General features: G+C 55.6%; 1 protein-coding gene across 1 annotated transcript; it reads right to left on the bottom strand.

Annotated features, from left to right (window-relative positions):
* Positions 1 to 2,892: 2,892 nt before the first annotated feature.
* TGME49_238390 (hypothetical protein) lies at positions 2,893 to 14,132 on the bottom strand. The gene is made up of 4 exons (XM_002366480.2): positions 5,814 to 14,132; positions 4,998 to 5,203; positions 4,280 to 4,579; positions 2,893 to 3,742 (listed from the first exon to the last, which is right to left on the bottom strand). The coding sequence occupies exons 1-4, from the start codon at positions 11,493 to 11,495 to the stop codon at positions 3,562 to 3,564; spliced, it is 6,369 nt and encodes a 2,122-aa protein (XP_002366521.1). The 5' UTR covers positions 11,496 to 14,132; the 3' UTR covers positions 2,893 to 3,561.
* Between the last annotated feature and the right edge of the window lie 47 nt (positions 14,133 to 14,179).

Below are 14,179 nucleotides of genomic sequence, written 5' to 3'. Positions count from 1 at the left end.
CAGAAAAGAGATTTACAAGCAGCTGTCGAAAACAGAGAGTCAGAGGCTGCGAAGAAACCGAGACAGAAGAAAATCGGAAAGTGACACCCGACAGCCGACCTTCTCCGGGTCCCCGCGCACAAGGCCGCGCTTGGTGGGCCTCAGAGAAGGACGGAATTTAAAAAAAAGTTTTCCTAGGCATGTCCACCAGTCAACTGACACGGACGATGTTTTCTCTCGTGAAAGTAGAAAGACAAGAGAGTTGAGAGTTCTATGTATTCTGCTTGGTAGGATCAAGGAGAAACACACAGGAAGGAAGAATCCGGTGTCTGCCATTCTTGTTCACCATTTTCAAGAGTTTGAAATACGGAAACTCTGCCATTTCCGCTCCGCTTCTTCTTCTTGACCCTGTCCACTTTGCCTCCTTCCGCAGCCGCGACTTGCACATAAAGACATGTGTAGACATGTGTGTATACAATTTTTAGTAATACGAGTATCTACTTATTTGGAGATTTGTTTCTAAAGACATGCATACAGTATATATCTATATACATACGTATGCATGTATGTATTGCGTTTCAAACACAGGAGAGGTGTGAATGTCACTGTTCAGTGAAGAACTAGCCGAGCAAGGAATAGTTCTTTCCACGTGAGCATCTGAGTCGCAAGTCGGTTTAGACGCTCGCCGAGAGACGTGAGAGCCGAGGTGAACTCTTCAGACATCAAGAAGGAGCGATGGATCACCGTCATCCGAGTGATTTGCCATCGCTTCCTTGTTGGGTCTGCCTCCATGAAGCACAGGTCTGTTCCATGTCCACGTCCGCTGCTACCTGCTTTGGGGGGAAAGAAGAATCTCGCAAAAGAGTGAGAGAGAAAGCGGCATCAAACACAAGACCAGTCGTCGTGTGAACTGCGGAAGGAAATGCCTACACGAGATCTGTGTAGGTACAGTGTTCGTTACAGGCACTGCGCGTTTTAGTCTTTAAGCAACAAATCATTCTCTGTCCAGCAGTTCAGTGTACGTTCTCCGGCAGCACAACGTAGCAGAGACAGAAAGGAGAGACACCAGCTGTGAATAGGAGAGACGCAGATCTCCGATTGCCGCATTCATTCTGTTACAAAAGCAACACACCTCGTCAGTGGTGCATGCGTATCCCCAGCTGCGGGTCCTCAGCCGGAGGGCAGTGCCGAAGAGGGAGAGAGAGTTCGCACCACGCAGAAAGCAGACAGAGAGGGGGGCCGCAGTTTACCCGTTTGACCACAATCGTCATGTTGCTTGGACCGAGGCAAAGACAGTCACAAGCAGAGGCGGTCACTCTTGTACCAGAGACTTCTTGTCTTTCCAGAGTCACGATGCCAGTTATCGCGTAAAGTGGACAAGAGAAGGAACAACACCCAGAAGGAAAAAAATCTCGGCGCTTAAAAAACAGAATAAACAACTAACACAAGAACACCTATGGACCTACGCCGCTCTTTGTCTCCACGATTTCTGCCTCTACATGTCTACATCCCTACTGATGTCCATTGCCTACTTCCTTTCTCTGTATTTCTTCTAAATATGCATATATATATATATAGATATATACATTTATGTATATTTGATATGTACGTGTACTGCATGTTTGAGTTAAGAAGTCCCGCGGGTGCGCTTGGGATGCTGAAGCGTATGTTGCTCGCCAGAAGTGCTACCAGGAAAGACTGAGGAGAGCATTCTGTCCGCTCTCGTCCGTCAGAGTCTTTTTCTGAAGTTGCTTCTTGGAACAAGTCTCTCCTTTTCTCGAGGAAAATAGCTAAACGGGGAGGACCCGAAAACACTCGAAAAGCTGAGACGCAGCACCGGTCTCGGGGCCGAGGTGAGCGCGAAGACACAACAGAAACGGCAACACAAACAGAACTACAGCACGCAACGGAACTCGAGCCGACCCAACATCAATTCATAGACTAGTACGTTTGTACTTGGTGACAGGAAGATGCATTCATGCACACACAAAAATATATCTACGTACATACATGGCATATATGCAGTCCATTCGCATGCAGAGAGACAAAAGAAGACAGGCAAGCAGCAACGGAAAGAAAAATACCACGTCTTGTTCATGTGCAGCCTTCCCCGAAGGTGCGAGAGAAAAACGGGTGGCCTGAGCGCCTGAGGTGGCATCTTCGACTTCCCGCAAAACCCACCAAAACACACAGCGTTGAAACGGTGTCTCCGAATGCATATGCAACCGCAGACACACGGTCCCGTACAATAGAAGAATACAGAAATATATACATAAATACGCACATGTGCATACACATACATAAATACAGAGTTATGAATGCACCTATGTCCGGTTGGGCATGTACGATGCCAAGAGTGGCTGTCTTCGCGGGTTTCCTTGAGATGCCCCGCAGGCAACGGAGAGTCTCTACACCAGATGCTTTTTCTCTTTCGTTTCTCAATTGTCTTTCGTCTCGAAACATCAGCAAGAAATCCACTATTTGCCGGGGGTTTCGCCGGGAATCTTCACCGAGACGCGAAAAAGAACCGTCTGCCACCCTTCGACAGTGCGTTCTCTTTCGAATCCTCTTCCCCCTGTCCTCTACGTAAACGCACATACCCTCATAATCAAAAATCTACACAAATCTACATAAACATATATATATACGTATATACATATATATTTCAGATCGATGTAAACAAAGGAGGTACGTGTGGAAATGCTTCCCATCCCTCGACATCGCTTTCACTCTCGAAGTTTCTTCCCTCTGTCATCTTCGTGAACGTGTATACCCTCACAGTCAAACACTTAAATGGAATATGTAGACACATATCTATCTATAGATAGATAGATAAATAGATATAGTAGACAGAAATAGGAGGCATGTGGTTAGACACCTGAGCTGCTGGTAGTTTCTACCGCCCTCTGATGGGCCACAAGTCCAGTTCCTGTTCAGAAGGGTGAATCTCGCGTCATTGTCTTCTTCTGTACATTTTTGACAAGATCTAAACAGCGCGCTAGCTCTGGAACTCTTTACCGTGAAATTTCGTTCTCGAATCTCTGCAAAGGTTCTCAATTCGCAGGCTCTAACATCACTCTCCAGACACGACCTCTGCCTGTTTCTCTTTCCACTCTCCCCATTCTCTCGAAAGTTACCTTTGAACAGTTGACGCCGCTAGCACCCCCAAACCCCCCACAACAGACACACACGCATACCCAAACGTGCAGATGTTTATCCACACACAAACTTCACCATAGATATATATATATATATATATATCTTTACATATCTTTATATATGTTTATATATATATATATATATATATATATGTATATGTTTGGCTGTATATTCACAAATCCGTTTTTGTCTATCCGTCCGACTCCATGCTGACAAGCTCTTTTGTGTGACTGGCCACCTCGTCGGTCGAGGTCTTTCGCTCCATCAGTTCTCTGTCCCCGAGAGAGGAGATTCTCTGTTTGTTGCAGAGTTGGACAGTTCGTCTTTTCAACGAAAGTCGAGTTCTCTCGGTACGTCCGAGTTCGCAGATCCCTCAAGACGCCCGCTCTTGCCGCCTTTTTTTCCACGCAGCGTCGTGCCTTGTCACGCGCTACGATCGCCGACAAGGTGGCCAGAGCCCATAGACACCTCATCCTCGCTTCCTTCGTCCAGGGGATATTCCCCCTGCGGATTCGAATACAAGATCGCTGCAATCTCCTCCAGGTACAGCATGTACGGCAAGACGTACTTGCAGAACAACCGTCGCCTATTCACCTCGAAGGCCCTGAAACCAACAGGGACGCGGAATTCCGAATCAACTCGCGAGAGAAACACCTTCCCTTAAGCCAAAATACCCCCCAAACCATACAGTGAAATTCGCACCTGCAAAGAGCTGCACGCGAATCGCTTCGTCCCCTGCCAATACACATATATATATATATATATATATACATATACATGTATATATATATATATATATATATGCACAGTAGCCTCTGTGAATAAATACGTGTACAAAAGTGGATCTCAGATGAGCTGGCACTAAACAACGGGATGGAATCTCTACAATTAACACTGTGTCCGGGAAACAAGGTGGCTCTTCTAACACTCCAGAAAGACACAAAAACGACTGCAAAGCCGATTTCTACCTCTAGAAAAAACACCCTACTCACATAAAAAACCTGTACTCGTCGCACAAACCTTAGCGTATCTACACATACGCACATATATAAATATATATATATATATATAAATGTATTGACATTTATGTACTGAGACGAGTGCAGAACTGCATGCGAGAAAACGGTTTCTTGTCTCTTACCTGGTGTAGAACAGCTGGCCGCCAACGCAAGTGAAGAGCCAGCCAGCCATACTGATGGTGAACAGTTGCACTTGTTGGACGCCGGGGGGGAGAGCGACAAAGAAAATGATGATATACGTGATGATGTAGAGCAGGAAAATCAAGTTAATCGTCGGCGTACGCACAGCCAAAATGTAGACCGTTTGAACAGCTGCAATTTCCAGGCTTGGGCTCGCTGGAATGATCGTTAGAGGGTTGACATGTCGCGAACCAGGCTCCGCAATCAAGTGCCAAGTGTTGTCGAAGACGGCATAGACAAATCTGCAGAAAAAGCAAACCTGCGTTTTCCATAAAGCATGGACTTTTCGTCGCACGCTGCCAGAGGGTGGTAGCCTCTCACACGGCACTCTGAAGAAAATTGGATGAAAGATAAGCTCACGGGATGTGACAGAAAAGCCGGCTGTGAAGGAACAGCCAGACTCAAAAGCCGAGCTCACTGCCCTTGGCCATATTCGCATGTAGACACCCATGTTTTGCGCATGTGCATGCACATCAATGCAAATCGACACACAAAAAAAAACATCCCAGCCCGCCGCAATCCATCCACCTGTGGGCATGCGTACCAAATATCTCGGTGCAGGTGAGAGGTGCCATCCTGTATATCAGAGGCACATCTCCGACCTGCATATATCTCTCAGTGTATGCAGGTGTAGATCGCTGGAGGTGAGAGGTGACCTACTGTAGAAAAGAGAGAGCAAGCATCCATCGATAGAGCTTGTAGCTCTTCAGAGGCGTTGCGGGAGCTCGGGAACAGGAAAGAAAGTCGATGAGCCTCGAGCCCGAGTGTCGGAGGAGAGGAAGAAGAAGCAGAAATGACAAGATAGGTTGAGAGGCAAAGCGCACCGCGACAAGGATGAGAAATCCAGCTTCTCCGAGAGGGGACGCCTGCGAGAGAGTGAGTGCAAAGAAGAAACTTTCAAGTGGAACGATGAAGCTCTCGCTACATGCACAGGTTTCGTATTTCGCTTCTTCGCTTTAGCCAGTGTGTGTCGGCTGGTGTCGACTCTCAGCAGCCCTGTCGACATTGGGAGTGGATCGAAAAAGCGAGGCTGCACTCCGCAGAAACCTTTCATGCGCGTTCCTCCTTCTTCACTTGTTCGCGGGAGCTCCGATGCGTTTCACATCTAAATCGAGCAAGAAACCCAGAAAACTCTCCGTGCATCACGAACGACCTTTCTCTCTCCGTTTGAACCTCTGCAGCAATCTAAGGTGTTGGATCTGCATCATGCCATCGAAGTCAAAATGGGAACCTCCCTGTGCTAGCAGCGAGATCTCCTGTCTCAGCAGCAGACGCGCCTGCGCATGAGTGGAGCGTGATGAGGCATTCTTCGAGGAGAACCTCGACACTCGCTTGTTTCTCCACAAAAGAGAACCGAGCTGCGCTGCTCCTACGACGTTGGCGGTGCTCTCCACCCGACTCGCCGGCTCTGCACACACCGTTCCCTCCGCATCGATCCAGACCGGTTCGCTTCCTTCGGCTTCTTGCCTTCCTTACCCTGACGGCGTCGATGCACAGAGGATAGTTTTCGATGAATCCGCGAAGTCGGAGGAGGCCGTGGAACGCGGTTGCGTAGAAGCAAATGAGGAAGAGGAGCCAGGCGACTCGGGGGTAGTACTTCGCGTTGAACGCGTTGAGCCACTGGACGTACCAGGTCTCGATTTTCTCGTCGCTGAAGAGCCCCAACATGTTCCGAACCGGCATCGCAACTTTGGTCTTCCACGTCGCCCGCTGCATGAGGCGCCGGCGTCTCCGGCAGTTCTCGAGCGCCGCGTCCGTGTAGACGATGATGCGCGCCACCCACCAGGGCAGGCGGTCGTGGAACTTCTGCACCAGCTGGTACCTGAGGACTTTCCCCTTCTGTTTGTCCTTCGCGTCGGCCGCCCCCACGGAGTAGCCACTCTTCAGACGCCGGGTGCCTTTGGGCGCGAGCGCCGTGCCGCGGCTCGCGAGCCGCCCGCTGAGGCCTGCGCGACTCGCTCGAGCGGCCCCGGTGTCTCCGAAAAACGTCCTGCTGTCGCGGCTGGGAGCCGTCGGCGTCCCCGCGGCTCCGATCGCCTGTGGAAACGAAGAGTGAGGGAATGCAGGTCCTCCACTCCCTTGCAGGCGCGTCGACGGCGTCGCCGAGAGACGCCCGCTCGGTCCAGCCTCCCGCGACGAGTCCAGCGCGTAGGAGGAGCCCCCTGGACCATATCCCTGGCTGCGGCCTAAACCTTGTGGACTGAAGACTCGCGGCGTTTTCTGAGACAAATCGCCCAGGCCCTGGCTTCGCTGAGCTTCAAAGTCCGCTCGCGTCGGCGGCAGAGGCTTTCCGCTTGCTGCCACCAGACTCTGCGCTAACAGCAGTGGCCTCTGCGTATGCGGAGTTTGGGGAGTTTGCGGCGTCTGAGTTGCAATGCCTGACTCTGGGTTCGGCATCCCAGCGGCAGACATCGGACGCGCGCTCAGGGCCCCAGGCGAGTTCCTCGGAGAGACAGAAACGCCGTCGCTGTGTTCCGCCGCGTGCAGCTCTGCCTCCGCGAAATGAGCGTCCACAGACGCGCGGAGAGACGGAGACGAAGCAGAAGCGGCCGCTCCACTTCCCTGCCAGGCAGTGGAGTCGGGAAGTGAAGAAGAAACTGCGGTCGAAGAATTCGCGTCGCAGTCCAGTTCCTGGTCGAGTCCAGAAAAGGAGAGAGACGAAGGCGAAGGAGTGGGAAGAGCAGGAGCCGCGGAGACCAGCGAGATGTCGGGGGGGACAGCGAGCCAGGAATTCTTCGAACTGCATGCAGTGAGACCGGAAGGCTGGAACCACTGTGGCTTCGACACAGGGTAGACGCGACTCCCTTTCCTCCTTCTCAAAGCAGGATAGGCGTCCGCAGATGCTTCGCTGCCGCTTCCCCACCGCGAGTCCGCGACGCTGGACACCCGGCTTCGTCTGTGGTGCTCCAAGTACCGGCGTTCTGCACTGATGAATTCGCGTTCTCTCCTGCCCTCAGATCTACTGCGCTTCCGACGGTTCTTCTCGCCTCCCTGGCCCTCACCGACCCCCCAGGGGAACAGCCAGCGCAGCCACGAACGCCCCCGGTCTTCTCGCTCTTCCTCGCTCAATTCCTCGACGTCTCCGTCCGAGTGCGTCTCGTAGATCTGCCTCTCGCGCATGTCTCCCTCACCCTCAGACTCCTCCGCCTCACTCCGAAGAAGCGGAGACAAACCAGCATCGCCCTTACCACATTCATCGTCTACGCAAATCGGCGTCAGCTGGGCTACGCCCCCCACAGCCTCGTGACTTCTTCTCTCCTGGCTGCTGTACTGCGTTCCACTCCACTCAGAGGACGAGTCCCTGCGTTCTTCAGTCTCGCTGCACTCTCGCGCCTTCCTCCTCCGTCGACCTCGTCGCCATCTACGGCCTCGTCTGTCCCTCCGTTCCTCTCTCCGGCTGCGCGGCACCTGCTCCTCTCTCTTCTCCCTCCTGGAAGAGACAAAAACCTCTTTTTCGGGGGAGACATGCGAGTCCGCCTCCCCGACGAGGTCTTCTCGCGAGGAAGAGCCAAGACGCCCAGAAGGCTGCAAGCGGGTGCGGGACCGGCCGCATCGCCGACACTGCGCGCAAGACTGGGCCTTGCGACTCTTCTTCTCTTCCGAAAGAAGCGGAGCAGCCGATTGGAGGGGAGATTCGCTAGCCCTGGTGTCTCGTATCGAGAGATTCGGCTTCATCTCCACGGACGAACGCGCCTCACACGAACTCCAGCTCCGGCGACAGCGGTCCCCCCGCCTGGAGGCACCAGTTGGAGACGACAAAGACCCTCGAGCGTCTTCCGTCGCGTCTCTGTCTTCCTCCACTGCGTCTGTGCCTGCAGGCGCGGCTTCGCCCTGCTGTTTCCCCAGAGCGCCCAGCTCGACTGACGTAATCCTCGCTGGAGAGGAGCGCGAGGCCTGCACCTCGTTGAGAGAAGAAGGCGAAGCAGGCGGAGGCGTGACCAGAGACAAATCCGATGGGGGTTGGGGACAGGTGGGGTAAGTGTGGAGCATGGCAGCCACCAGCGACCTGGCTCGGGCAGGACGGCTGTGTAGGTCGGAAGGTGCAGTGGCGCCTCCCCCGTCGCTGCTCTCTCTCGCTCCTCGTCCCTCCGGAGACAGAGACACGGCGCGGGGTCCGTCGAAAGAAGTCGCAGGCGAAGACGCAGTCATTTCAGTCTCATTTCGCGACACAGAAACCGCGACGTTCTGGAACGCCTGCGAGTTCTTTCGCGGCTTAACATACAGCGGCCGAGCGGAGGGGAACGGTGGCAGCGAAGGCAACAACATGTCGTAGTACCTCTCCCAGCCTTCATTTCTCCGGAAACTCACTTCGTTCGCCGAGGCAGGAAACGACCGTTCTGGCGCCTCGGAAGTCGGTGAACAGCCTTTGTCTCCGTTAAGAAACGCAGTGCGCGACCCGCGGGTCTCTGAAGACTGACGAGAGACGCTCGCAGGCAGCCGGCCCTCCTTCGAAAGCCGCTCTGCCCGTCTCACAGAGTTGAGGAATGTGTCGAAAAAGAGACGAGACGGAAGCAACGGGGCGAGATCGACGGAGACATGGCCCCTGTGTCTCTCTGCTCGGGAGACAGAGGAGGCGTGGGGACGCGATTTGCCTTCTCTGCGGCGTCTCCGCGACATCCTGATGCTCCGCTTCTCGCATGAGCCACACAGCGACGAAGACGACGCCCAGGACGCGTCTGAGCTGTGTTCACAGGCCTCAGAGACACCTGAAGTGGAAGCGCTACACTCCCGACTGTCTCCGGAGCCGCGCCGCCGGCTATGTCTAGCTGGGCGCACAGGTCTCTCCTCTTCGCTCGAGGCTGCATGCGCGCAGCGACTCGCAGCTGAGAAGAAGGAAAAATACCGTCGAATCCCTGAGGAGAAAACGGAGGAGTTGGCTCTCCCTTCTCGGCAGTGCCGTCCCTCAGAGCGCACCGAAGTGCCCGAACTCGAGTCTTCGGAAGACGTCTCGCGTCGTCTGTTCCTGCTAGATCGCATGCGGCGTCTTCTCGATTCCTCGCTCTCCGATTCCTGGCCAGAGTCACTTCCTTCATCCTCCAAACTCTCCCCGTGGCTGTCGGAATCGCTGGTGCCCGCGGTCGTTCCGTCGCTGCTTCGCCCCCTTCGGTAAGTCCGCGTCTTGTGCCTCCTGGACCTCGACAAGCGCGAAAAGTGACTCAAAGACGCTGTCTCCCTGGGGCGACTTCTGGAGTCGTCGCAGCTCTCCTCCGACTCGACCTCGTCGGGCTCGCCTCTCTCAAACACAAGTTCACCGTCCCTCGCCCCCGCTCCCCGTCGATGTCTTCTTCGCGCTCGCCGAAAGTGGAAGAGCTGAGAGAAAAACCACCGGCGATGGTAGTGGAGGGCGGTTCGGACTCGGGCCTCCGCCGCCAACGCAGGGTCTCCTTGAAGCCCCGAGTCGTCCGCAGCAGCATGAGTGTCGTGGCTCGCTGCACGCGCTGTTCTTTCACGAGACTCACGGAGATCTGAAAGAAGCTCTTTTCCTGAGTCTCGCCGAGACAGGGGGAACTCCGAGTGAAAGGACGAGCTCGGCAGGACGGCAGTGTGAACAGGAGCTTCGGCTACAAAAGGTCCTGCGCCCTTCTTCGCAGGGTCACGAGAGACGTCGCTCGACGCCTTGTCCGCGTCTCCACTTTGTTCGTCCATTCGCAAGTTCCGTCGGGAGGCGAGACTCGCCACCGGGGTGTCCTTGGAAAGGTCCCCACTGGCGAGGCCCCGCCAGGTCGTCTCCTCGATGCTCTGGGGTCGGGGCAAGAGAATGGGGACCGAGGACTGGGCCTTCGACCCCGCAGTCTTCTTCCTCCCGAGCTCCTTGGAGCCCAAACTCGTCGCAGGCTCTGCGGGCGCGGCCTCTTCGCAGTCTGGCCCGCCGGGCCTCTTGCTGAGACCCCGAAAGAGACCCGCGACGCGTCCGCTCCTGGACTTGGACTCGCAGGCCGAGAGAGTCGCGGCGGAACGATGCGTCGCCTTGCTCTCCACAGACGCCCGCAGACTGCCGCATGCCGGGTCGCTCTCTTCTTCCCGGGGGACGAGCGATACCTGGCCAGAGCAGCCGCGGAGGGTGTTGGAGCGCGGGGCTCCCGGAAGCGCCCCGTGGGGCTGGAGGGGCGGTGACCCATGGGGCGAGTTCGCGCCTGCGTGCAACGCCGCGGCATGCTGCTTGAGGGATTTGGGGACTACGACGGAGGCCCCGGGGACGGGGCGTCCTGGTCCGAAGTCCCGGAGGCCCGCAGAGGGCGCGCCGAGGGGGCCCAAAGTGTTGGGCGAGAAGACTGCGGACCCGGCGCGGTCGCTCCGCTCGGCGCCGAGGGCCTTGTCCGCAGGTAGCGCGTCCCGCGACGAACTGTGGGGCGGGGTGTTGGCGTGGTAGAAGGCTCGGGAGACGATGCGGTTTGTCGTCTGAGAGACCTGAGAGGCGGACCGGAGAAAGGTCAAGCCATCCAAATTCGGCTTCTCCGGTGCCATCAGCTGGTTGACCTGGACCTGGCGCGCGGTCTCGCCGCCGAGCCCAAAGACCGGCGAGAAGACGATCGTGTCGAGGGCTGTGAGGTCCGAGAAGGCGTCTAAGTACCTCGCCGGGTGTCGCTTGTAGCGCACAATCAAAATGCCGAGTTCGTACACGGTGAAGTACGCCACAGAGCCGCTGATCAACTGCAGCGCGTACAACCCCACATCGACCCAGACGCTGGGGGGGCAGCTGGACCCGAGCGAGACCGAGCAGACGACAGACTGTGCAATCAAGCCACCACCCATGCCGATCAGAACGAAGGCGACGAGCCAGACGTAAGGATACCCCGTGATCAGAAAGGTGAGGACCGGCAGCTGCAACGTCATGAACCCCACGAGTTTGTTGATCAGCTGCATGTAGAACACGCTCGCGATGTTGCAGATGATCAACACCGGCATGATGTACGTCTCGATCTTGTACTTGCTCGTCCGGAACATGCGCACGATGACGAAATCGCACAGCGCGATGATGAAGATGAGCGCGGACGTGATCATCCCGAACAACGCCTTCTCGGGAGACTGGTCGAGAAACTGCAGCGAGTTCGTCCCGATCAACACGTACAGCGCCAAGTCCAGCAGCGCGACGGCGACCGCGAAATCCTCCCCCTTGATGAAGTACGCATGTCGGAGAAGAAACCACTGCATCCGCATCTTGACCGACCCGTGGAGAGACCGAGGATACGAAACTCCCGCGCACTGCGGCGACCGCAGGGAAACGCGTCGGCAGGACGAGACGCTCGACGGACCTGTAGCAGCTCGAGCCCTTTCTCGCGTCGCCTCGCCGATCTCCGCCTTGGAAGGCTTCAGAAGTCGGAACAGGACAAATACGGTCGAGCGGCGTGCAGTTGGCAGCCACGGAAAGGGCCTTGTCTTGAGACAGGACACAAAAAGACGACGAAACACGTTGAACGGAGTCCCTTGCGTCCGTTGTCGCTACAGCTCGTAGCAAAAAAGCGGAGACGAGCAGCCGCGCGTTCTCCAGGACTTCTGAAAGAGCGCCGCCTGCGCTTGAAGCAACGAAAAAAATCCAGACACACAACTCCCGCGAGATTCTCGTGGAAGCAAGGGAAACCTCCCCGGAGAAGGGGGTCTGTTGAAATCCAGCGGACGCGTTGTTCTGCCGCAGCCCCCCTGCCCCCAGTCGGGAGCGGTTGGAAGTACAAAAATCCACGGAGAGTCGCTCGAAAAAAATATTCTCAACACGCACAGATCGGACGAGGTTTTCACGTAGGTGTGCGCGAGCATCTCTGCGCGCACCTGGACATATAGAAGACGAAAAAACTGGAACAAGGCGATCTGGAAGACGAGAAATCGGAACTGAGGACAGCAGTTGACGCAGGGTTCGCAGAAGCCGAGGCAATAAACACGAGGACTGGCCAGAAACAAAGAAAAAGCGGGAAGAGCCCCTGCGGACTGAAGGAAAGGACAATGCGTCTTGGGCGCTTCGCAGAGGCGCGAAGAAGGCGACCCGAGGACTGCTTGCAATGCATCGGGGCCGCAGCCGAAGCCGCGGGGACCCCCTGTCCCCTCTCGGCTTGGAGAGAGAGACAGAAACGGCTCTCGGGTGTCCTTTCCGCCTGCGTCTGCGTCCAGAGCTAGCGCAAGAGAAGGCGAACCCAAAGGCACCGAGAGCCGGACATGATCCCCCTAGCTGGAGAGTTCCTGCATGCACGGGGACGACAAATTCGGCTCGGTCTCCCCTGAAAGAAGTCGAAACTACGGCGCAGCAGCTCCACAGAGGCGCATGTTGCCGCCGGGTGTCAGAGCGCGAGACTGGCACACACAAACCGTCCAAGTCGCCGTTCTTCGCTGCGGAAGCGCCGCGGTGAAAGGGAGCGGAAGAGGCGAAGGCTTGGCCCCGGAGTGACCGAGCAGCTGTCGCTGAGAAAACGGTAGCCGCGCAGGCGAAAGGAACTTTCTGACGCGATCGAGTGCCGCAGGTACAGCAGAAGAGACACTGTGGAGACAAAAACTAGACGGCAGAGAAGAGAAGAAATAAGGTTTGATGCACACCTGGACGGACTCAACGAAAAAACCTCCACCCTACAGTCGCGTCGCCCTTGATGCGATCTAGGTCCGCATCCTGTCGACCAACAAGCGAGGCCGAGAAAGCGTGAACAGACCAGCAGTTCCCAGATCTGCGGAACCGCGGAGAAACCGACGACGAGAGACGGGGGCAGAATCCTTGAAAACCCAGAGAAAGGCAAAAACAGAAGAGGGAGCCTCACAAAGGGAAGGGGGGACGCGGAACAGTGCAGACGGATCTGACGGGATAGCCAGGGAAGGAAGACCATGCTGTGTTGACAGTCCTGCAGCAACTGCAGAAAATACCGTCTGAGAAGGAGCGGTGAAAAACTAGAGCACAGGCGAGAAACCGAGGGGAGCAACGGCTGCGAAGCAAGCGCAGAGAGAGTCGACAGAAAAAAACACGAGTAAAAACGCGTAGGGTTTGTTGTGCGGACCTCGAAGAGACTGAAGAAACAAGTGGAAAAACGCACAGAGGGTACGTGAAGACGGACGCAATTTGGGGTCGGGTTGCCTCCCCTATTCCGCAGGAAGACGAAGAGCGACCATAAAACGGCTTTTCTTTTGCCGCATGAAAAGGGAAATAGACGTCACTCGCGTCGCCCCGCGACGCTGATGGCGGCGGGGGAAGAGGAAGCGAGGAAAGTTTCGGCACAGTCTGGCCGGAATCAGGCTCGAAAGGCCGCTAGAAATCCGGGAAGCGACGAAACCTTTGGCTGAGAATCTCTGTCGAGTTTCTCCCAAAAAGCGAACCCCGCGGAGGAGACAAAAGGTGCGCGTGGAAGCCGCAAACGACTGACGCAGAAAGATCTGCCGAGGAAGGCGGGCCGCAATCTTCGACTTCACGTCTTTTCCTTTGGAAACGAAAGGAACTTCATCTGCAAACCTACGTGTCACGGGAAAGTTGCAGGTTCGCGAATTTTTTTGGGGTAGACGCACAGCCAGACCCCATAAAGTTTTCTATCTCTTGATACAGAGAGCCTGTCGTAGCGAAAGCGTGTGGAGGGGCACTGTCTACTGGAACTTCGACGAAAGCCTGGGATTTCCTTTCGCAACTCGAAAGACATCTCCAGGTGTAAATCGCGTGAAGTTTTCTCCGAACTCTTGCCACACATGTACATCTGCATTTCCAAGCGTGTACGGAAGTGGCTATCTCGGATCACCAGTCCCGGCGCAGGGTTTTACGCAGTCAAAAAGCCGGAAACTCTCCAGCTGCGCGCAGGCGGGCTGGAAAAAGGACCCGAGAGAAGCCCGCAGCCGCGCGAACATCCGGAAAGCACGAAGGGAAAAGCGCAAAAAATGGGAGGGCC

The sequence above is a fragment of the Toxoplasma gondii genome, chromosome VI (assembly GCF_000006565.2).
Source record: "Toxoplasma gondii ME49 chromosome VI, whole genome shotgun sequence".
NCBI classification, from domain to species: Eukaryota; Apicomplexa; class Conoidasida; order Eucoccidiorida; family Sarcocystidae; genus Toxoplasma; species Toxoplasma gondii.
Note: the sequence above shows the minus strand (reverse complement) of the source record. Positions and strands in the feature narration are given on the sequence as shown.